General features: G+C 37.3%; 1 protein-coding gene across 3 annotated transcripts; it reads right to left on the bottom strand.

The window, feature by feature from the left end:
• Window positions 1-620: 620 nt before the first annotated feature.
• On the bottom strand, window positions 621-19,934 carry mtmr10 (myotubularin related protein 10). Of its 3 annotated transcripts, XM_040133563.1 has the most exons (17): window positions 19,376-19,934; window positions 17,461-17,521; window positions 13,726-13,862; window positions 13,062-13,134; window positions 11,589-11,731; window positions 8,987-9,080; window positions 8,690-8,837; window positions 7,960-8,047; window positions 7,575-7,663; window positions 7,176-7,306; window positions 6,958-7,027; window positions 6,335-6,405; window positions 5,730-5,902; window positions 5,453-5,623; window positions 4,608-4,790; window positions 3,200-3,856; window positions 621-2,466 (listed from the first exon to the last, which is right to left on the bottom strand). In XM_040133563.1, exons 1-16 carry the CDS (start codon window positions 19,430-19,432, stop codon window positions 3,242-3,244), a joined length of 2,304 nt encoding a protein of 767 aa, XP_039989497.1. In that variant the 5' UTR covers window positions 19,433-19,934; the 3' UTR covers window positions 621-2,466; window positions 3,200-3,241. The 3 variants fall into 3 exon arrangements, with proteins under 3 accessions (XP_039989497.1, XP_039989491.1, XP_039989505.1); XM_040133557.1 differs by having other exon boundaries at window positions 621-3,856; XM_040133571.1 differs by having other exon boundaries at window positions 621-3,853.
• Between the last annotated feature and the right edge of the window lie 1,602 nt (window positions 19,935-21,536).

Raw genomic sequence — 21,536 nt, 5'->3', positions numbered from 1 at the left:
GTATGAATCAGCAAATCTGCTGATCAGTTTCACTTAAACTCAGAGAACAAGAGTGTATAAACAGGCTTGTTGAGCTAGACTTGAAGGTTTTCAGTTCAAACCCATACAGGTGTAGTGGGCTTAGAAGGTGTAGACATTCAGAAGAAATGAAATTAACTGTGTCAAAGTAAGACTTTGTGAAAAGAGCTTTAGGTGTTGACACTCTGTTGCTGGTTGACCGGTCCAATGTACATACTCCAATCATCACTGCTGTTTCTCGTCTGTTGTGATTACTAATTTCAGGCAGTCTGAAATTCATCGTAAAATAGTAAGAAAGATAATTCTCAGTCTTCGGTCTTAGTCAGTGACGGGACAAAACCGTTATTGTTATTATACTGTATATTTCTTGTCATTTTGTATTCCAGTTCTGATATTTCTTACATTGTTCCTCTGGTTTTTATGACAGAGGATCACCATGTAATTGAAGGTTTCGAAATATGCGAAGATGCTACTAAGTGCATTCTGATTAGCAGTTCTTTGAGTGGTATATCCAGTGAGATCAACCAGACCTTACCTGTGCATGATCCATGCCATTATTTTATTTCTTGTTTGCTGTTCTACATCAGGAGGTATCCTAATGGTTAATATAGCAATGCATGAATTTTATTGGGATTTAATCTTTTCTTAGAGAAAATAAATTAAAAAAACATTTAAAATTCCAAGAATAATATTACTAAGCTTGACTCGTAGGATCTTTATGTAATCAATGATTATAACTGTTGTGAATATGACTGCTGGCTGTGTTTTCTTCACTTGGCAGTAAGGAATTATTACTTGTCCCTTCTCATTGAAAAAACTCTGAGGTTTTTTTTTGGCAAATATTCATGTCCTTTGTTAAATATGGGAGGTGGAATTATCCTGTCTGTAGTAGAAAAAAAAAAAATCTGAACTCTTATTATGTGATGCATTATTTTCATGAGCCTGATCCCAATGAAATAAAAGCCATAACACAGAATCATTTGAAAAATAATGTAATGACTGGTTACTGGTACACATTTGAGCCTTATTTCTGTTAGGGAAAAAAAGCTTCAGTGCAGTACCTCATCATTTAACTAGATTTGCAGAAGTTTTAGAAAACTAAGGTAAGGTCAACAGATTTAGAATATTGTTAAAACAATGGTCAATCTTCCCAAAAAGGCACAGGGGATACACAGCAGCAACTGCATCCCTCTTAGAGAACATTTGCATAATTGAATAAATACATCTGCTGCTAATCAATATCAAACTGTGCCACAGTGGAAGCACGGTCATCATACAATTACAGCAGAGCGCAACATTGTGAATTAGTGGAAAAACACAACATATAAATATCTCTCCATAAAATATAAAGACTAAATCAAGGATAAAAGTTATTTAGTACCATTAATCAAAAATATTAATTGGAAGATTTCAAGCATATACAGTATGCATAATATTTGCCAAAATTATATTCAAAAACCAACTTAAAACAAACTATCTTATATACTGAGTAAAATGTGCAATGAATAGCATTTGGGAGAACAGGGTTGCACTCACATTACACATTTACAGACACCAAAAAAAAAAAAAAAAAACCTGAACTAGTTATTGCCAAAGAATCATGAGTGTATCTGAATATCATTGGAAACTGGTTAATTTAGCATCTATGGATCAATGCCACTGCGTAACAGAAGGACAGATATTGAGTCTGTCCACTGGTGTTATATTTAGAATTACAAAGAGCTTTGATAATAAATGTTGTGTTGTTATTTTACGACATTAAGATATTATACACTACTAGTTTCTTACCAGTTTTTAAAGGGCTGACTGAACATTGTCCCCAGATGTGTCTCAAACCAGCCCCTCGTTCAGCTGCTCGTGAACTTCCCAGGGAGACATTTTTAAGGGGGTCTAAATACCAAAATATTTGCAGAGCGCTTTAAGTTTAGCTTTCAAGAAAATTCCCTGATTGCATCATTAATAGCTGAGAGCATGTTTGCGAACTAAGTTCACTATCACTATCCTGACTGGAAGTACAGTAACTTCACTGCTCGTTTTCTATGCAAAGCATTCCTCTATGCAAAGCAGTATTATAAGCATTGTAAAGTTTAATAAATCCCCTTCAAAAGAGAAAAGGAAATATCTACCACAGATTGAAGTCCTCACAGCTCCACTTCCCCCTCATTATCACCTACACTATGATACTAAAAATATAGGCCCTTATTTCTGCTTGAAAAATAGAGTACATCTACAAAGTAAGACCCTGAAATCACACTATTTGCTACTTACAGCAAAACACCAACACAACTATTAAAATATGGGCACCTGGAGCAAATAGCATTAAGTCTGTGCAAAAAAAAAAAAAAAAAAAAAAAGAAAAACAACCTTTACATTCAACCAGGCCAGATCCTCTTTGTTTTTACAACATGGTAGAATACTTGTTAGCAGTGTTATTTTCTGTTCCTCTTTCTGAAAAAAAAAAAAAAGATCGGGTAAAACATTACATCTTCAATTAAATTTCCTGGAAGGCACAAACAAATGGAAATCAGTGTTCAGTGAAATACATCATTGCTGCTGCAATAAAAATGAGCATTTTCTAATTTCAAGTATCATTATTCCATTACAGTGGAGAAGTCTTGTCCTATGAGAATTCAATGAAAGAACAACTTAACTGATAGCTATTTAAGTATCTGTATAGTAGCCATGCTAACTAACTAATAGCTAATCAATTATTGCTTCAAAACGTGCAGTAAATCCCAGGTAAATCTTGGGAAGACAGTTCTCAACCTCATCTCAACTCAATATTAAAATCTTGAAAAGCAACCCTTGTGTGGGTCATAAAGTAAGCCAGGAGAGAAAGGGCGGTTGACAAGAGTAGACAAGAAAATACATCTATAATAAAGATGATGATCTTTCACAGTCAGAGGACACCTCACAGTAACAACTCACTGGCCAATAAGGAGGAAGCGCTTCAGTGAATCTGAATTCTTCAGCTGTAATGGACAATAATGATTCAGTCCTATAAATGGCACTTCAGTTTAGAAATTACTTCAGATTTCAATGCAGCATCAATGGTGCACATTCTAGCTTATAAATAATTAAAAATCAGAAGTTCAAAGTAAATTTTTTCTATTTCTCATTTTCTTTCTTGGTATTTAAGAAAGAGGTAATAGAAAATAAGATGATTAGTTGTTAAACAGACCTGTACTAGGCTCAGAAAAGTGAGCCCGAAAGCCACACTTCCTCAGACAGTGTCATTAGCAAGAGTCTCTGTAGAGAGCCAGATCCTCGCCCCATTCAGAAATTTGCTAATGGGAGTCCCATGGATACTACGGCGGCACAGATTTCCCATTGGGGTGAAAGGAAAGGAGGAGGTAAGGAAGTCTGGAGGTGTAGGGGGGTCGTTCGGGGAACTGGCCTTAAAATACATCCTCCTTTGGTCTGAAGGGGGCCCACTTGGGCTGGGGATTGGTGTGCTGCCCGGACTGGGTCCCTTATACTGCCTGAGCTTGCTCTGCAGTATCTCAATTTCGTCAACCAGTTGGGAGAGCTTGTGGTAGGCGGTCATGGGGCCTCCTTTGGGAATGCAGGCTTCAGGAACCCAGCGAAGGAAGAAGAGCTTCCAAAGAGCCATGTGTGAGGGCATGAGCAGGGGAATCAGGAGGCCCTGCTGGTCAGCAGGTTGAGAGAACCAGTCCCTGAAGAAGCGCTCTGACGGGCTTTCGTCTTTCACTGGTGAGAAATCAGGCTTCAGCTCCGACACCAGAGAGCCCCGTCGGGTCAATGTATCCTCTCCACCCCTCAGTCCATTACGCAGAGAGGCTGGTGTTCCTCGCAATGTGGAACTGTAGGTTTTCTGCTAGAGGCAGGACACAGTATTTGATTATTTCTCACTAACTATTTCTGTGAAAGAACGCAGCAGCAAGCCGAACAGCAAAAGCTCACACGTTTTACAATCTTGCATTTCCGCCTGCATCATCAAATCCTCATGACCTTGAAAACCCCAAATTTAGCGAAAAGGAATGATTTATTTTCAGTGTGATAATTCCTTTTCTGCTTTCTGAAATTGCTGATGACACCAAAACAACAGACAACCCATAAAATCTCAGCAGCAATAAACAAAACTGCTGACTGGATGGATTACCCATGTTAAACATTTACTCCTTGTGTATTTTAGCAAAATGCCTGCAAGAAATAGTAAGACCTAACAGCCAGAGGTAACTGAAAGAAGGCAGAGGATTGATGTGACCTAAATCAAAAATGTCTACACATCATTATTGATCCTATTCTGACCTTGAAAATTAGAGTTCTGTGCGGTAGCGACCACACTAAAAACTGGCTTCATACAAGTCTATATACACTTAGTACTTGGACCGACTTTAAAATAATCCTAACAAACCAAAGAGATGGGTGACCATAAAGAGGAATGACTAGTAAAGACCTTACGCCTTTCATTTTAAACGGCTGAAAACCATAAAACTAAGGTTGAAAGTCTAAACTGAAATTTAAGTGTTTGTAACATCCATGGTAGTAAAAAGAAGAGGGCAGACAGATTTAACAATGTGCTGTTACTGCTCCCATAAACTTGTAAAGCTCAGCGTGTTACATACCTTTGTGCGTCTGAAGGTTTTCACTTCCCCATTCTGAACACAGGCAGCCCCTTTGCCCACATACATGGGGTTGTTAAAGAGGGTTTGGTCTTTAGTGGAGAACTGCTGTGACCAGTCCCAAACAGGAGGGAAATAAACAACCTGGTCTTCTCCTTGAGGGATGGCTTTATTCTTGGCGAAGTCCTGTAGAGTAAAGACAACATTATTCCTTCTCTGTACATGTCTGTACATAGTATCAGACAAAAAACATTTTTGAAAAATATGAAAAAAGCCTCCAGACTTGAGATGAAAATCCATGAAGGTAGACAAAAAAACGTAACTGCTATAATTTGCTTTTGTCAAGTTTATTGGTTACTTTCCCGACCACAAGCTAAATGTTATTCTATCTGCGTGCATTACGTTGCACTCTTTCCTGTCAATTATCTGACACCCACAGAAAGAAATTATAGTCTCTGCTTTGTTACACACTATCACCTGGAATTATAACATGTTTTTTACTCTCTTTTCTTTTACAGGCACAAATGGACTTTTAGTAACATATGAACGCATTCTGATAGATCTAATATTATCTTTATGTTCAACTTTTAAACAAACACAAATCTGATCATTTTTTTGTTATGTAAGTTTTTTTTTGTTTTTTTTAAATTTCATCAACTACCATCTTTGCAAAATTTTTCTCTTATTCAATTGAATTAAACATATATTCTGGATTCTGGTTGAATTTGTTGCATTTGGTGCACAGGACCAAACAGCAGCACTATTCTCTGTGGCATTTCCATGCATAAATATATCTATTAAATTAAACTAAAGAAATAATTATACAATCCTATGCATGTATTGCTCACCTTTAAGTGCTGAGCCCGCTGTTTGGGAGAATTGAAAAGGAAACTACTGAAGAGTGGGATCCACATGCTATCACTCAGTACTGTCAGATAGGCCTCTGTGAACTCAAATGCTGCTGGGTACTGGTTCATCATCTGCCACACGCAGTCCAGGAACAGCATGAACAGTGGGGACTTGACCGAGAGAATAGAGACAGACAAACGACAAGATGTATGAGTGTCTCAGGAAATCATTAGGTCAGCGCTTCAATGATTGGATCAATTTCTATTCGACAAATACCTCCTCCTTGTCATTCTTCTTTAAGTGGTTGCATCTGTCCAGGAAGCGATGGCCAGCCATCACCCACTCCTTCTGCACCAAACTCTGAAAGCCAATGAGGCTGCGATAGTGAGGATCCAACATGAGCTGCACCAATGAGGACACTACACAGTTCAGGTCTCGGTCTTCTTCCTCTGTACAAGTGTAGAATGAGAGCATTTCTGTGAAGATTCTCAGTCATCCACATCATGGTATTTCTAGGTTCTATTTCGTATAGAACTTAAATGTAGAATGAGAGATACCAAAAACTTTAACGAGCTGTTTGCAAGGAAAGTACTTTCAAGATCAGTCAGACTGAAAAAAAATATGTTAATTATTCTAATTTGACCACATTATTTTTTACATGTGTTTTGGCTAATATGCAACATCTATTTAAACCCAAACATTGCTAGAATATCCCAAATGATGGACCAATAAAATCAAAAGTTCACTTTGCACCATGCAAGACTGAAGAATACACAATGGCGCTGCTCTATGACTGCCCGGTTTGAAACTGTAAAACATGACCCATAAACACGATGGGGACTAATAACTAGTGGAAATAACTTACAAAGAGAGAGTTTTACCTTGGAGAATGACTGAAGCATTCTTTACATCCAGGCAGTACACTATCTCAGCTGCATGCCTCAAAAACGCCCTTGGGTCACAAGCAGAACATACATGTTAACTGACTGAAAAACATGGACTTATACTTTCTAAGTAAACCATATTAGCTTTCATAACTTGAAATTGATATAAACTTTACTGTTTAAGTCCTTTTTGTCCTTGTGGACTAATTACTGGCCAGGCAATCAGATGACAGTACCCCATTGCTGCTCAGCTCAAAACATCAGATTGTCACCAGACCAAAGATTTCATGGCTAAATAGTCCTGCTGTCCAATCAAGTAACTCATCTCGAGTGTATTTTTACACTAAAAATACAGAAATATTAAGGGCATACAATGTAGTTTTACAGAAACAACATTAATAAATGTAGCCCACAAACAAAAGGTGTAACTTATACAGGATATGGAAATGCATCTTAAATAATTATTTTCCCATACAACTTAATCATAAACAATACAAAATCTTCATGCAGGTATGTTATATTCCAGATGTAACTATGAGAACAATTTTGTCTCTGTATAAACTACTACAACACCGGTAGTTTATACAGAGCTATCGTGCAGTGACAGGTTGTTTATATACCTGACGTGCTCCAGCCATCGTGAGTTTTCAATGGATGAAAGCCACCTCTCCTCAGACTCCTCAAAAGGATCTGCACATGATCCAAACAGTCAAACCATGTCAAGAAACCCATTCCATTTCCACAGCGAAGAAATTTGCATTAAATTACACTGCACACAGAAGTTGAATATTTGCAGTGGTCATCTACTGTTACTATTAAAAATTGCAATGGGGCTCACCTATGACACAGATCTGCCTGACTTTAACAAAGGCACTCTGGATATCCTGGAGGTTAGGCAGACACTTGTCCAGATCAGACTTCAAGACATCACTTTGCTGTGGGTGGCTTTTTGTGATGGCAGTAAGGACCCTACCACAACACATGTTGATGGCTGGATTAGAGATGTCTTAAAAACTACTGTGGCAAGCAAACATCATTAAGTTTATTACCATAAACAGGATAATTATCAAAAACTTGGGCTAAAAATATATGATTACATTTACATCAAATAATGACAAGTCTCAATACTTTTTTACCATCTGCTGGCTACTACTATAATTATAGTGTGAAAGAGAGAGTAAAAAACAACGTTTAATTCATGCTCTGAAGTGGAATGAAGCAGAGAGGTTTGCACTACCTCTGTTCAATCTTCCTCTGCTGTATTGGATCAATTATGCTGGCCATGCGGACAAGAGCGCTCCCATTCGGGTGATTCCAGCACCAGAGCTATGAAAATAAAATTGGAAATGGAGCAATTAGAAAATAAACGGACTGCTCGGAGAGTTCGAACCGGGGACTACTTGGAAATAGCAGATAATGATTACAAATGACTACATTGTTGGTCCTTAAATTTGCTAATAAAATAACATCCTTATTTACATTACATTTATTTACATTATTTACATTCACACCAATTAACCTAACCTGCATGTCTTTGGACTTTGGATAAATGAAAAGTATTCATAAGCCGAGTTTGATAAACAGCATAAATTTAATGGAGATATCAGAGCTTAGATACTCACCGGAATGCGATTATCAGCGAAGAATAATGAGTACCGCTTTAGATCTTGATCTGCCAGAGAAACTGGGACCACAATAAATTCTGGAAGACTGAGAAGAGGAGTTTAGAGAAAGTTTGGTGTTACACATGACAACACTATAAAAACAAAATGAAAGGAGCACATCTAAGAAAATGTATTTTCATGCTTCCCAGGACTCCCACATTACAGTCAGAAAGTGACATCCTATAGCAGAAACTGAACATTTGGGCTGTACTCCTCACATATTGTAATGCCCATATTTTTCATATGAATAAGCTAGGCTGTGTTGCTTGATGCTGAAATAACATAATATTGTACTAATGGTACTGAAACCCTTTGTTGATGTTCTGAAAATAACTTGTTAGCACTGGATTATTTTTGAGTCTTTTCTCCAATTCCACATAAAACACTGTACAATCCTAACTTTGAAACCCATCATGATGTCACCCCTGAAATCAGATGAATAGCATGTATTGTCTAAAATAGACTTGCAGGTTACACTAAGACATTCACAAATTTTGTTTCTGGCCAAGTTATTCATGAAATAAGCAAAAAGGCGTACAGTGTAAATATAGTGTCTTGCCAAAAAATACCAAGTATGAATAATGGGTGAGTGTCCATAACAACTAAGGCCAACTGTAGGAGCTACAGACATGCTTTGCCTACAACGCCCATCATAATTTGCCTATAACAAATAACATGAACTGAAAACCTTGGTGAGGTGGCATAACTCTCGTTGATGGAGCACACCCTCCACTCTGAAGCACCCGTTCTCTTGATCTCCCGATCCCAGTCAGATGGACGGTCAAAAATGGGGGTCTGTAATCCTCGTCGAGAGATTGAGCCATTGACTCGCTCCTCTGGAAATACACACACACTTTGAGATTATTTCTTGTGTATAACGCAGATATATTAAACGTGGATAGTTAAATTTGGAAGTGGCAGTTCTTGAATTTGGATTTGCAGCAAAGATAAACACTGAAAGAAATATGGCATGCTATAAGAGTACCTTTAGATTCATGGTATCGCCGTCCTTGATACTCAAAGCCAAACAGCAGATGAAGATCTGCTGGATGGGAATAGTGGGCGATAGCAAGGCAAACCTAAAATATAAAGAAGAAAAGGTATTTTTATGGGATATGATGAAAATGAAATGAAATAGTACAATGAAATATAAGTACATTTGAATGGTGGAATCATACTTCATCAATGCAGATTAGGTTTCATCACAACCAATCAGTTCCCAAACTCTGGTTCACTCAGGCATGGTCTTTAACCATACAAACACAAGAACAAGTGACACCTGGAAAAATAAATGTTTGACAGCCTGCTACAGTTTACAGGAACGAATCTCTCTGTGGCCCCACTAGAGTCACACAAAGCAGTCCATTCAGCAGTAGAGCCGTGAATAACACAAGAGGACACAGAAAAGTGTGTGTGTGTGTGTCTGGTGCGTGTGTGTGTTTGTGTGTAGACAAGGCTGCTCCCAACTCTGTAATTTCCTATGGCAAAATACACTATTATAGGCTGGCTTAATTCCATGTCACAAACTGAAAAAAGACATGAGCCCTGTTTTAGGTTCACACTGTAATTACATACATGGTGTCCATAAATAAACTCAAAGGGAGTGAGGGAGGAGAGACATTTCTATTTTAGTTCTCTATACATCATCAACCTTCCATATTCTGTTGTATGCAGTACAGGACACGAAATAAAGAGTTAAACATTGCATTTTGGATTCAAATTAAATTAATCTATAAACAGAGACTTGTAATACTCAAGGCAAAGAGACCCTGTCCAATGCGATACCATACTGTAATGTTGCTGTTAACCAAATGTGCTGTAGGTATGTGCCATTGAGCTCCTAGTCCTCCAAAACCTACACAAAAATTATTCCCAGATGACATGAGAAGAGATCAGATGTGCAACTGTATGCATTCACACACTTTTCACTGGCATACTGTAAAGAGATATAGAGCTCCCTACTCTGTGGTGAGGTTGCAGAAAGCTGAGAGCTCCTGAAGACCTTTGTGCTCATAAGTCACAAATACAAATTTCATTTCCAGTGTTTCCCCATTTCCAAATTCCAAATTTTTAACAACATTGGTGCTTACAGAGTATGAAAAGGGTGTATGTTTATATTTGTTACTGTTGACTGTGTTTTGAGGTGGAAAACTATACCACAAAGAGTTGCATGTTCACGTGCACCTGGAAGGCTGTGTCCAATGTTACAACTTCCTGGTTTGCTTTTTTTTTTTTTCTTCTTTCAAAATTTTCCAAAAAATTAGCTATAAGAGCCTGAAAGTCTTGGTAAATCCAGCCTACTGCTTGTTTCCACAACAATTCAACCGAGTACATAACTGACTGATATAAACAAGGAAATGTGTGTTTTCCTGGCTACATTAAAGGTGAGTGGACCCAGTTTCTATGCATGTAAGATACTTTTAACTGATTTTAACATAAATGCCTCTATATGGCTGAATCTATATCATTGATAATTTCTTTTAATTTCCGTTGTAGGTAACTGTCTTCTGAAATCACCACCAGTCATCTTAAGATATCTTTAAATGTCACATTATATCAATCTATCTTAGTATTGAGGTATCTGGTTTAAAACATGTATGATATTTAATTTGTCACTACCCCCCAGCCTTAATTAAAAACTCATCATTTTAATGTATGGCTACTAAAAAATTCATCTCGTCACAATGGCCTACTTGGACCCTACTAAACTGAGCTCCAACATCTCTCCCTCTGATCTCTCTGAGCAGGAGATGAGTCAAGTCAAGTCCCAGTTGTTTCTACAATCAGGATCAGTCTCAGTTTCCTTTGCCTTTAATGGCATTGTCCTCGATGTCTCTTATTCATTGTTTGGCTAATGGCCACACTGAAATCCTGTTAGAGAACTTAATTCTATTCAGGTGGAGGGTGAGTGAGTAGCACATAAAAATTTTTTTGATATAAACATCCTTGTGACAGAGGAAGTGGTCACAGAATTGTGTGTAGTGTGTGTATGTGGTGAGCTCACGTAGTCATGAAAAGAAAACTTTGGTCAGCAACAACCAACAGTGAAATGGGCAGAGGAAACTGCGAAAAGGGAATGGTTAATTCTGAGCAATTACTCAGTAAGAAGGATTAACAGAAAGTTTATACTAATGGTTCATAAGTTGAATTCACTGTGTGTAGAATTTCATGCGATTAAAGCATCTTACAAATTATTGTGACTGCAAAAGCTAATTGTGGTGAAAACTGGTGCTATCTGTGTCCCCAGATCAGGTCTATGACAGAAGTGAGGTTGCGATAATAAGTTTTTGATGCTACCACAGGGTCAAAGTCAGAGATGAGAAATTTTTCAATTTCACACACAGTGGATTTAATATCTTTAAATTGCAGTTTGGTTTATTTTTGTTATTTTATTTGTTTATTCATTCATTCATTCATTCATTCAATCCATCCACAAGTTCCCTTTTTTTCCCCAAAATAGGTGGTAGACACTTACTAACTTTAGCTCTATATCCACACTAAGCGGATACTTAAAAGCTTCTTAAAAAGCCATCCAGTTACTCAAATTGATCTCGAACAACCTGGGAAAACTTTCTGTAATCACTCACCTTTTTGGCACTCTCGGGCCCGGCCTCATCAAAGCAGAACCTTATGATGCGCAAGTCTTTGCAGTAGAGGATGAGTTCAGTGGGGTTGAACTTCAGCTTCTGATTTGACCCCAACACTTTCTTCTTCCCCTTTGTATCATTCACTGAGAGGAGCAAACACAACAGTATGATTAGAAAACTTAAATGAATGCAGGTGTCAGTCCTAAGGTATGCAAGATTGAATTTTAAAGCTTTCCCTTTGGACACAACAGGTATTAATGTCAACTACAAAACACTCAACACATATTGTACCTCTGCTAAGGCTGAATAACAGTCTTTTGTATTATTTCAAGAATAAAATATTTGTTTCAATTTCACAAAGTGTTGAGAGTTGCGTCAGTTTAGGCAACAGCACATCAAAAAGAATTTGGCAACCAATAAAAGAAAAACTAGCACATCAAAAAACAAATTAATAGCTTTTTCCAGGCTCAACAAAAATATTGAATGTTCTATCTTTGTGCATCAATACATCATGTTTGAATGAAACTTGTAGGAGTGGAGGCTGTAGGTTGTGAGAGTACTGCATTTATGCAGAGAAGTAACTATGACTTTGATCTAAACATATACCATTAAAGATTACTATTACAGATTATTATTTATCATTATGATTTATGAGTTTCAAAATTAAGCTAGATATAATATGGGATTTTGACTCTTGCTGGGCCATTGAGACCATACCACACAACCATGGCACAAATCACATACTGTGTGAAGAAACAAACAGTTATGCCACAATACCACTCATCAGTCTAGTCAAATTCATTCATTATTCCTGATGCTCCTTTATTTTTTACAAATCTCATAATGGTAACAAAGTCTTTCATAGCCCAGTTCTAACAGGTCAAAAACAAGCTGGGTAAAACAAAGCCTCATGCTTCATCACTGACACAACAAACCTTGCTCTGGGCTGTTGCCCTTGCACTGTCAGCAATCGACAGCAATGAGATATCCAGTATAAACAAGGCTAATCCCAGCCAGGCTGCACTGCCACTAAACACTTAGCTGTGACATCACGCATTATCAGATTGCTGACCAGGAATGAACAGCAAACGAGACCAGTCACCCAAGCTGTCAAAGATTAGTGAGGAGAGGACTGGGCCCCATCTAACTTTAATTCTCACTGTAGAGCACTCTTGTAAAATTAGTGGGTTAGGATGCTAGATCAGCAGAAATTTGACTGTGTGAGAGATTACACACCTGTTAAAAAAATGCCAATATTAGTTTTTATTTACTTATTTAATATCATTAGGAAATTAAGAGTTTGGGGTATTCTGGTTACTGATCAGACAAAATAAAAACATTTGGACTAGTAAATAGATTTCTACATGTGAAAGTCAGTAAATGAATGTCTGATGACAGCAGCAAGCTGCGAAATACTTTCTCATAAAAACAATTTTTCACGTTTGCCACTACAAATGTTGGCACCAGATGTACCTGTTACTACTTGCTCCAAACAGGTCAGGGGGATGTCGTGCTCTCCAAGCAGCAGGTGGGACAACTGGAACTTCTGTGGTAAAGGCAAACAACAAAAATGTACATTTGACATTCTGTACACAGCTCTAATACACCCATAACTTATTAAAATATTGTCTCAAATACTGGCTGGTAGATCAAGTTAATTCCCTCAGACTGAGCAATGACCAGGTTCCATTTTGTTATCACAACAACAATCTGCCACATAGCTGGAAATGACGTCTGTTCTCTCACTTCTTGTGCGATATCACTGACAATGTAGTGCAGGAAAGTACACAAGTTTTCCTTCCTCCTTGCCAGATGCACTGCACATACAACCATGGCTGAGGAAATAAAACTATTCAAGATATTCAGCAGTATGCTGGTGGAGCTAACAGGTTTCACAAAGATAAAGCTAGAATTGTACCCATTCTTCATTTCAAGCCTGATAAAACTTTAAACACTGTTAAGAGCTGTATGAGGAAGTTCCAAAAAATTGGTTGATACATTTATCATTATCATTATCACGGACATCCAACCAGCTGCATTAAAAGAGCACTACATATTTGAACTACTACCAAGAATTGGGAAATATTCAAAGCAACACAGTTTGAGTGCTTTAGAAAACTTCAGTCCACACAAATACCTGTTTAGCTGGCACATCCTGAGGGATGAAGGAGACCTTAAAGTTGGTGCATATCAACTTCCCCCAAAGGTCATCCTGGCTGCTTTCAGCGCTGATGCATTTCCTCACAAAGTTCACCTCATTAACTACTATCTCCCCTGGTAACAAACAAACAAGAAATAAAGATGTGAGTGTAAAGCTTACAGTCAACTACTACAGCTCAAGGAAACATAGAAAATGAAGATTAGAAAGGCAAAATAAAGAAACGGCTTCAGTACTTCCACTGTACTGTAATGAACTTAGAGGCATCCTGTTACCATGTTGAAAAGTGGCATTTGCAGTTCCTCTTTCTGTTTCCCAAAGTTTGTTAAATATCTGTACCAAAACTTATATGACTTATATTACTGTTGAATAATAACCATTCAATTTCTCGTTTCCTAAAAAAAAAAAAAATTGTCTAATTTACAAACATACTGCTTTGTAATAAAACCTACCAAAGACCCAGGTTTTGCGTCATGGATTTTAGATAATTTGTTCATTACACATTATCAATTTAGTGATGGCATTTCTCGATCTCCATGCATACAGAATAGCTCTTGGATAACATCATCTTTCCACCATTAACCTTTCTGTTGTTACTTAGTGCATTTAGATGCATAAGAAGTGGTAGCTCAAAGTTACAGGTTTTAGTCTTAATGTCACTGTTGAAGGGAAATAGTGACAGTTTGAGGAGCAAAAACTGATACTGATTTTAAAAAAAAAAAAAAAAAATTAACAAAAAAATAGTTCTTTAAAAACATGCTGATTTTTTTTTACAGTAGTATAGAGTAACATGACCTTTGTACATAGATCAAAAAACAATGAATTTATAGACAAGAATGTGGCTACAAAAAGTAGCCTACGATTGCCTTTTATTAGACTAAGAACCATCCACTATCCATGATGAAACTTAACCAAGTCTTCACATGCTTTAAATCAAAACTGGGTACAATCAAAAAACAAGTTCAACTAGTCTAACAGAAAACGTTACTGTTTTTATTTAGTGGGCAGGAAGATAAATGACAGCAACGTTTCACAAGCTCCCCAAATAATGTTGATTAATCTTACTATACTTAAAGCTAACAGAGAAACACACACCTATGCATCACTTTTGAACCTAACCGCCCTCTGCTAACCAAGATTTTAATGATAAATTTTGTGATTCTCCAAAAGCATAGCAGACACTGTATATCATAATTTTCTTTATATGTCAATAATTATGAAACCTATTAGGAAGCTGAGGTCACTTACAGATATCGCATCTTGAAATCTTTTCTATAATAGCAGCATGGTTGTGAAGGGCTGAGTTTCAAAACCAAAGCTAAATGCTTTAAACAGTTGAAGCTATATTACTCAAGGATTCTGTTGGGGGGAAAAAAAGCCAAGAGGTCCCAAACACATCCATAGTTTAGTCAGTCCCTGAAGTTCTGCCAAATGTATGTGACATTACAGATTTTACCTCAGCTTTAGGCTAACAAGGCAGCTTTTCACATACTATCTTTTATGAGTACAATGACCCCTGCCCCTTAACATGATGACAAAACGATTAATGTAGAGACAAAAATGTGGCTATAAAAAGTTGCCCCAGGGGTTCTTTAAAAGATGAGAACTGGGGAAGCAGGGTGGAGTCCTACACAGTCACTTCAAAGCTCTGCGTCTGAGCAACATGCAGCAAATGAGCAGTATGTTATCAAAAAGGAAGCTGCTCATGGATTCATGGAACTTCGTCCGTCCAGCTCTAAAAGCAGGATGGTAATGGAGCAACAACAATGTTGCGGCAAATGCTGCCTGGGAGTGGATGAAAAGTTTCGTTCTACCAGCCATTTAGCAGGTAGTCAATTCAAATTCTCATGTTGACTGTGACATTAGTAAAATACACTTCACCTCAGTGAAGCACTTTTGAAAATGAAGAACTGTTTTTGAGAGTGGCTCTATAGAAAAATAAATTAATCTACGCACAAAGAGTTTTTACCTTTTAAGTGGACATTTCTGCATAGTTACTGCAAACAACACACAACATGACACTATGTAAAGGGCGTGTCAAACCACTCCCATGAGGCTCCCAAGTCAACTCTTCAGACTCAACCCAAAATAAATCATTAAAAGAAAGGCTTTCCTGCTGATCCAGTTAATTAACTAGCTGCACTTACTGCATTACTTGGCACAGCTTGAAGGAATTAACTATTCCATATCTTAAATCAACTTTTATATCTATAATTAAAAAAAAGTGTTTCCCGTAAAAATTTTAACTTCCCACAACTGACAGAGGTAGAAAGACCACGGAGGAGAGGAATTGTGCTTTAAAGAGCACTTTCCACTAATCTGCTGCTCATGCAAATATCACTGGCAGGATGAGGTTTCTAAATCCTCATGAGGAGGTGCACTCGCATTCTGAGAAAACAGCAAACAACTGAACAGAAGCGCCTGATAGAGTTGTGCTGATTGACAAATATACTGACAATTGATGTTTAACAATTACCAACTGCAAATGCTCCCGATATTTTAAAAAAGAAAAGGCCATTTTAAACCCATTTTAATGAATCAATCAAAATTTTCCATCAACAAGTAATTTCAAAAAATTGCAGTTTTGAAAATTTAAAATGAAATAGTTATAGAAAATAAAATTTCCTCCCACCAGTGTCATTTTTTTGTAATTTTGAAAGATTTGAAAATTCAACAGCTCAGGAAAGAGACAAGCAACACAAGGACTACAGTTGCTACAGAAACTCTGGGATGGAAATAGGTATATTAAAAGAAGTAGAAGTAGAAACAGATAGAGAGTAAAAAGAGCACAAAAACACTCAAGACCTGGGGCAAAAATTCTATAAAAAGGGAAGTTTCTCATAAATTTAAACAACATTGTGGAGCCTCCTCACACATCTCCTTTTTGCTGGTGGCCGATTAATTTTTTAAGCTGCAATAAATGCTCATTTCTGTTGACTTTATAGAGCATTACAATGTTCATCTATTATAGTAGCAATTTCCAAAAGCAATATTACTAATTTAAACAACTGGTAGCACAGCACAATGGCAACTCATGGTGTTTTCCCAATTCTTATTTTGATGACAAAGATGGTTATAAAGCATATAAATGGCTTTGCATCTTAGGGACGCAAAGATTTAAGGCAATGATGAATGTCCCAAACAATTAGTCAGCACCCGCATAAGATTTGGGACTACTTGAATTTGCTAAGTTTGAGACGATTGACATGTTTGCCTGAGCTGAAAGGCTTGTTAGACCAGTCTTATTGAACACTGCCTTCTTTGTAAAAACAAAAATAGGGTGACTTATTATCCAAGACCACAAAATTAGCTTAATCCACACTCTCATGGCTGGATCTAGGGACTTTGAGACCACATAGTAGTCTAAGGAAAAACAAATCAGACTCAAAGTGACATACTCACAAGTGACATCCCTAATTCTTGATTTTAGTAGCTTTAAGATGGAACCAGGCTAAAGACAATGCTTTCTGTAGTTCTGTACAATAAATGACAAAATACAGCCTTTTTTGCCAGAGTACAGGTCTGCATCCATGGTACCATCTGATCCCATGTGAAGGTAAATACAGAATTTTGTCTGGTTCTTAACATAATGTCTAAAGAAAATTTCAACATGCCAAGAATGTCAGATCTGCTTTTGATCAAACACTTGAAACTTTTTTTTTCCTTTTTTTTTGGTGCAACCTATTCTTAGGATAGTGTCTAAAATAAACTCACCTGGAAGTAACTTAGGCTCCAACTTTTTAATAGGTGGTTCAATAGTTGTCTTCACATCAGTCTGGAGAAAAAGCATAAGCCACATCAGAGTTATTTAAAGATTAGGTTGTGAAATGCTAAATGAATTATGGCAATAACATATCATTACAAGGTGACGAGGCTAGAAAATGACCACTCAAATGTGTCCATGCGTTGTAAACAAAGTATGACATATCAATTGCTAATAAGCGTAGAACTGATTAAATAAAAACAGACTTTTAATAGGGCTTGCAAATTCCCAACACACCTAAGATCCAGCGGTGGCCGTCAAAAAAACATGCTTAATGTCCTGACAGCTGGTTTGATTTGTGGTGGTGAATTAATGTTGCATAAACAGTTACAGCATGCAATAAGTGATGATACTACTGATGCAAGCTATGTTTACATAACTAGAAGGAACCAAAGATACACAGAAGTCAACTAATGCTTTTAATACAGCATCCCCAAACACTGCTCACACTTGCATACACAGTGACATTCCATAAGTATTTGGGCAGTCCTTGTTTTTCCCCATTGTTGGGTCCACTTCAGCACACTGATTGTAAGTTAAGGAACGGCTAAAAAAAAAAAAGTTTGGAATTTCAGCTAAGAGTGTGTGGGGTGGGAGTGTAGGAATCGTAGCCTTTTTTACACTGAGGATTGTGTATAAAAAGGGCTACAGTTTATATACGGTACATCAGATGTAAAAGTCTAAAAGTTATCACTTTAACCTAACGGTAATTGTTTTATTTAAAATCTAATGTGCTGGAGTACATAGCCAAAAAAAAAACCTGCCTAAATACCCAGACTGCACTGCACGTGAAAAAGCAAAAATGAAATGGTCAAAGCATATTTTCTTACATAAACAAAGTGCTAGAGCTTCCTGAGGTACAACAGCCCATCTCTTCAAAATATGTAAAATCCATAACTTAATTAAAGAATGACCCTGAGCAGTATCATGATTTGGTAAACGTCTTCAGTTCACTCTCAGTTCACTCTGGATTAAGTGTATCACTGATGTTCTCTCCTAAATGTTAAATCACTGCAATGTCTGTTGCGCATTTAATCCTAGCTTGAAAGCATATACCTCGACAAAAATATAAGTAATTTGAGTAATTTCTATTTAATATTTGCAACAAGGACAGAGAGTGTTGTATTCTGTACAGATTGTAAAGCCCCTGTGGCAAATGTGTGATACTGGACGATATAAATAAAACTGACTTGACTAGACTACCAAGACCAGAGCATGCCCATGACAATATGATTCTGATTTTAAAGTAGAATACATTGAATGTCAATGTATACAAAACATTTCCCAACAATAGTGTTGATGTTGTCCACACAAACACTTATTTTTGGGGGCTGTGCCACCAGCGTCTGTAAGCAAACCCTTTCACTTGCTGTCTGCAGAAGTGTATACACCTGTTGGCAAAACAAGGACGCCATATCCACAGAGGATGCCAAATTCCAGCTGAAAAACTATTCTCCTTTCCCAAATGCTTTCCGATTCACCAAAAAGATTTCAATTCTCCAAATTTTACAGGAGCAGGGAGAAAAATCTTGCTACTTCTTGCCACCCATTAACATTTCACTTGACATTAACTTTGAAGACACAGAGCAAATACAGTCTGGGTAGCTTAAATGCTTCTGTTTTTTTACGGCAGTATAATGTTTAAAACTAATAACTAAAACTTAGTTTTAGTGTGTTGTTCGACCAACACGACAGCAAGTCAGTATCTATTCTTATAACCTTGGCCACACGTCCAATATCCAATTTCCTTCCGTAACACCCCAGTCACGACGACTTCAGCCTAAATTAATTTCAGATAATTATTTGACACTGTGTGTTGACCATCCACTGTGAAAAGTAAACACTACCCGTAAGCAAAAATCATACCTGTAGAGGAGGAAGATAACACTTGAAGGTTGGTTTCATGGGTTTGCCAGAGAACATTGTTTACGTCCGCCCTTCCCGGCGATGTTCCTACGCGGTCGCCTGGCAAGCGCTCGGCTGCTGCCAGTTGGAGAAAAAAAAAAAGACACAAACCAAAAGGAAACCTCCAAGAAAGTTTAGGTCAGCCTTTAGCTGAGTATATCCGAGACGTCCTTGTGTACAATATTCATCGACACAGGCTGGGCGACCAACGGCACTCCTCCATTTTGATAGGCAGTCAAGTAGCAGATTAGCCTCGCTGGCTGAAAAAGTTGACACAAGTTAACGTCGAGACGTCGGCGTTAGCTTCGTTAGCTAGCTAGCATAAAGTACTATATGAAGTTTATAAATGCCGTTGCCACGCAGAGATAAATCAAAGAAAAATAAGTTAGAGCCCCCCCAGTTGTGTGTCTACATTTTCTTTCCACCTGTTACTGTGTAAGTTACCCTCAGTGACTTCCTCAAAGTCTAACTAATTCAGTCAAACGCAGTACCTGATGCTGTAAAGGACTTAACGGCCATGTTTATAAAGAGCCGAGGTCCCGCCCTGCTTCCGGGCTCCGCTGTTGAGCTGTATTTTTGTACCGAGAGTTTCTTTCATCAAAGTTTCTGAAAAGGTGAAACAGGACAGGGAAGACCTCTGCCCATATTCTAACCTAAATTGATATCTACCTCTGTACGTGATAGTAAATACTGATAACTTTGTCATTTGAAAGCTAAAACAACGATAGTTTTGTTAGCGTTCATCCAGTTCAGCAGCCATGGACTACAACTCCCGTGAGACCTTGAAAGACCTAGAGGCTTGCTAGCGTGCGTCATTTTTTTTTTTTAAATAAAATATACTCTTGTCTATAAAGTCTTGTGGAAACAACAGATTTGTATTCACAACACTACAGTTATGTATTTAATTTAGGCATTCGGCACATTTTATCGATAAAACTACAATTTATACACATGGACAGCATGGATGGATTACTGAACAGGGCACGCCCCGGGGCACAAGGGTTTAAGGGGCCCCTGGGCCAGAGCCTCTGTTTGAAAAGACTATTAACGTATCTTAGTGGAAAGTTAATCAGACGACCACAAAGAGATGCAAAACAAAGACAAATAGATACAAAGACAAACAAAATTACTACAAAGAAGCACAACATTTTTTGTGTCTCTTTGTTTTCAGTTTGTGTTTTGCTATATTGTGTCTCTGTCAGTCTGGGTCTTGCACCTATTTAGGAGGGGTTGGGGCCCTTCTATATGTTTGTGCCCAGGCGCACGTTATTGTCTCAAATCCATCTATGAGGTACAGTTATACAACAGAAAGTACCTTAAAGAAACCAATAATTAAAAATGAGCAATAGCAAATTAAGGGCACATAAAGAAAAGTAAATAAGATTTATGTTATGACAATTTATATATGTATCTATATTTCTATCTATCAGTCTATTTCTAACAGCAAGTAATTATTAATTAAAGCTGAATTTGTTTTTCACTAACCCAAATTTAAACCCAAACGACACAACTTTTAAAATTAACAAAATTAACCAGGATTTTTCTACAAAAAAATTTGTTCATTTTATTTGATTTCTAGGCCAAAAAGATAAGCTCAGTATCAAAACAGTATTCTTTAGGTCAAACTTCCAACAGAATTACATTTACCTTACAAATTCTGTGCAGTAGATGGCACTATTGGTTCATTACCAGAGCTTGTTTTGGCTGCATACTGAATAAGATTTAGGCATGCAGGCTATTGGAAAACTGTATTGTTCCAGGAATTCAAGCACTACAGCTATCTACATTAAGTCATAAAACTTGAGTCAAGAGAGACACCAATTTAATTGTTGAAGTGTATGATGATCGGAGTACTCAGTTTGGCACACTCCTTGGATGACAGTAATTATTCTTAAAACACTGAAATACTCATTAGCATCAGTAGTACATTTGCTCATAAACCTTTATGACTTTCTCGTTAGTTTCACAGTGATGCACCCATTTTAAAATGGTAATCAAGACTGTTTTTTTTAAAATAACTATTCTAATCTGGGACAAATTTGAAATCATGTTCACTGAAAAATATCCCAGGCATTTGCAATATTGTTTCAACCATAAACATTCCATACATGAGCCAAGTAAC

The sequence above is a fragment of the Xiphias gladius genome, chromosome 1 (genome assembly GCF_016859285.1).
Source record: "Xiphias gladius isolate SHS-SW01 ecotype Sanya breed wild chromosome 1, ASM1685928v1, whole genome shotgun sequence".
NCBI classification, from domain to species: domain Eukaryota; kingdom Metazoa; phylum Chordata; class Actinopteri; order Istiophoriformes; family Xiphiidae; genus Xiphias; species Xiphias gladius.
This window is presented reverse-complemented; position numbering and strand designations above follow the sequence as displayed.

Bases quoted from the DNA above. Each gene is read 5' to 3' on its own strand.
- mtmr10 (XM_040133557.1), bottom strand. From the start codon at position 19,432: ATGTTCTCTGGCAAACCCATGAAACCAACCTTCAAGTGTTATCTTCCT. The intron at 7,664-7,959 runs GTGAGTATCTAA...TTATTTTCATAG, and splicing joins TCGCTGATAATCGCATTCCG to CTCTGGTGCTGGAATCACCC. The intron at 6,406-6,957 runs GTATATAAACAA...TTGTGACCCAAG, and splicing joins CGATGGCTGGAGCACGTCAG to GGCGTTTTTGAGGCATGCAG.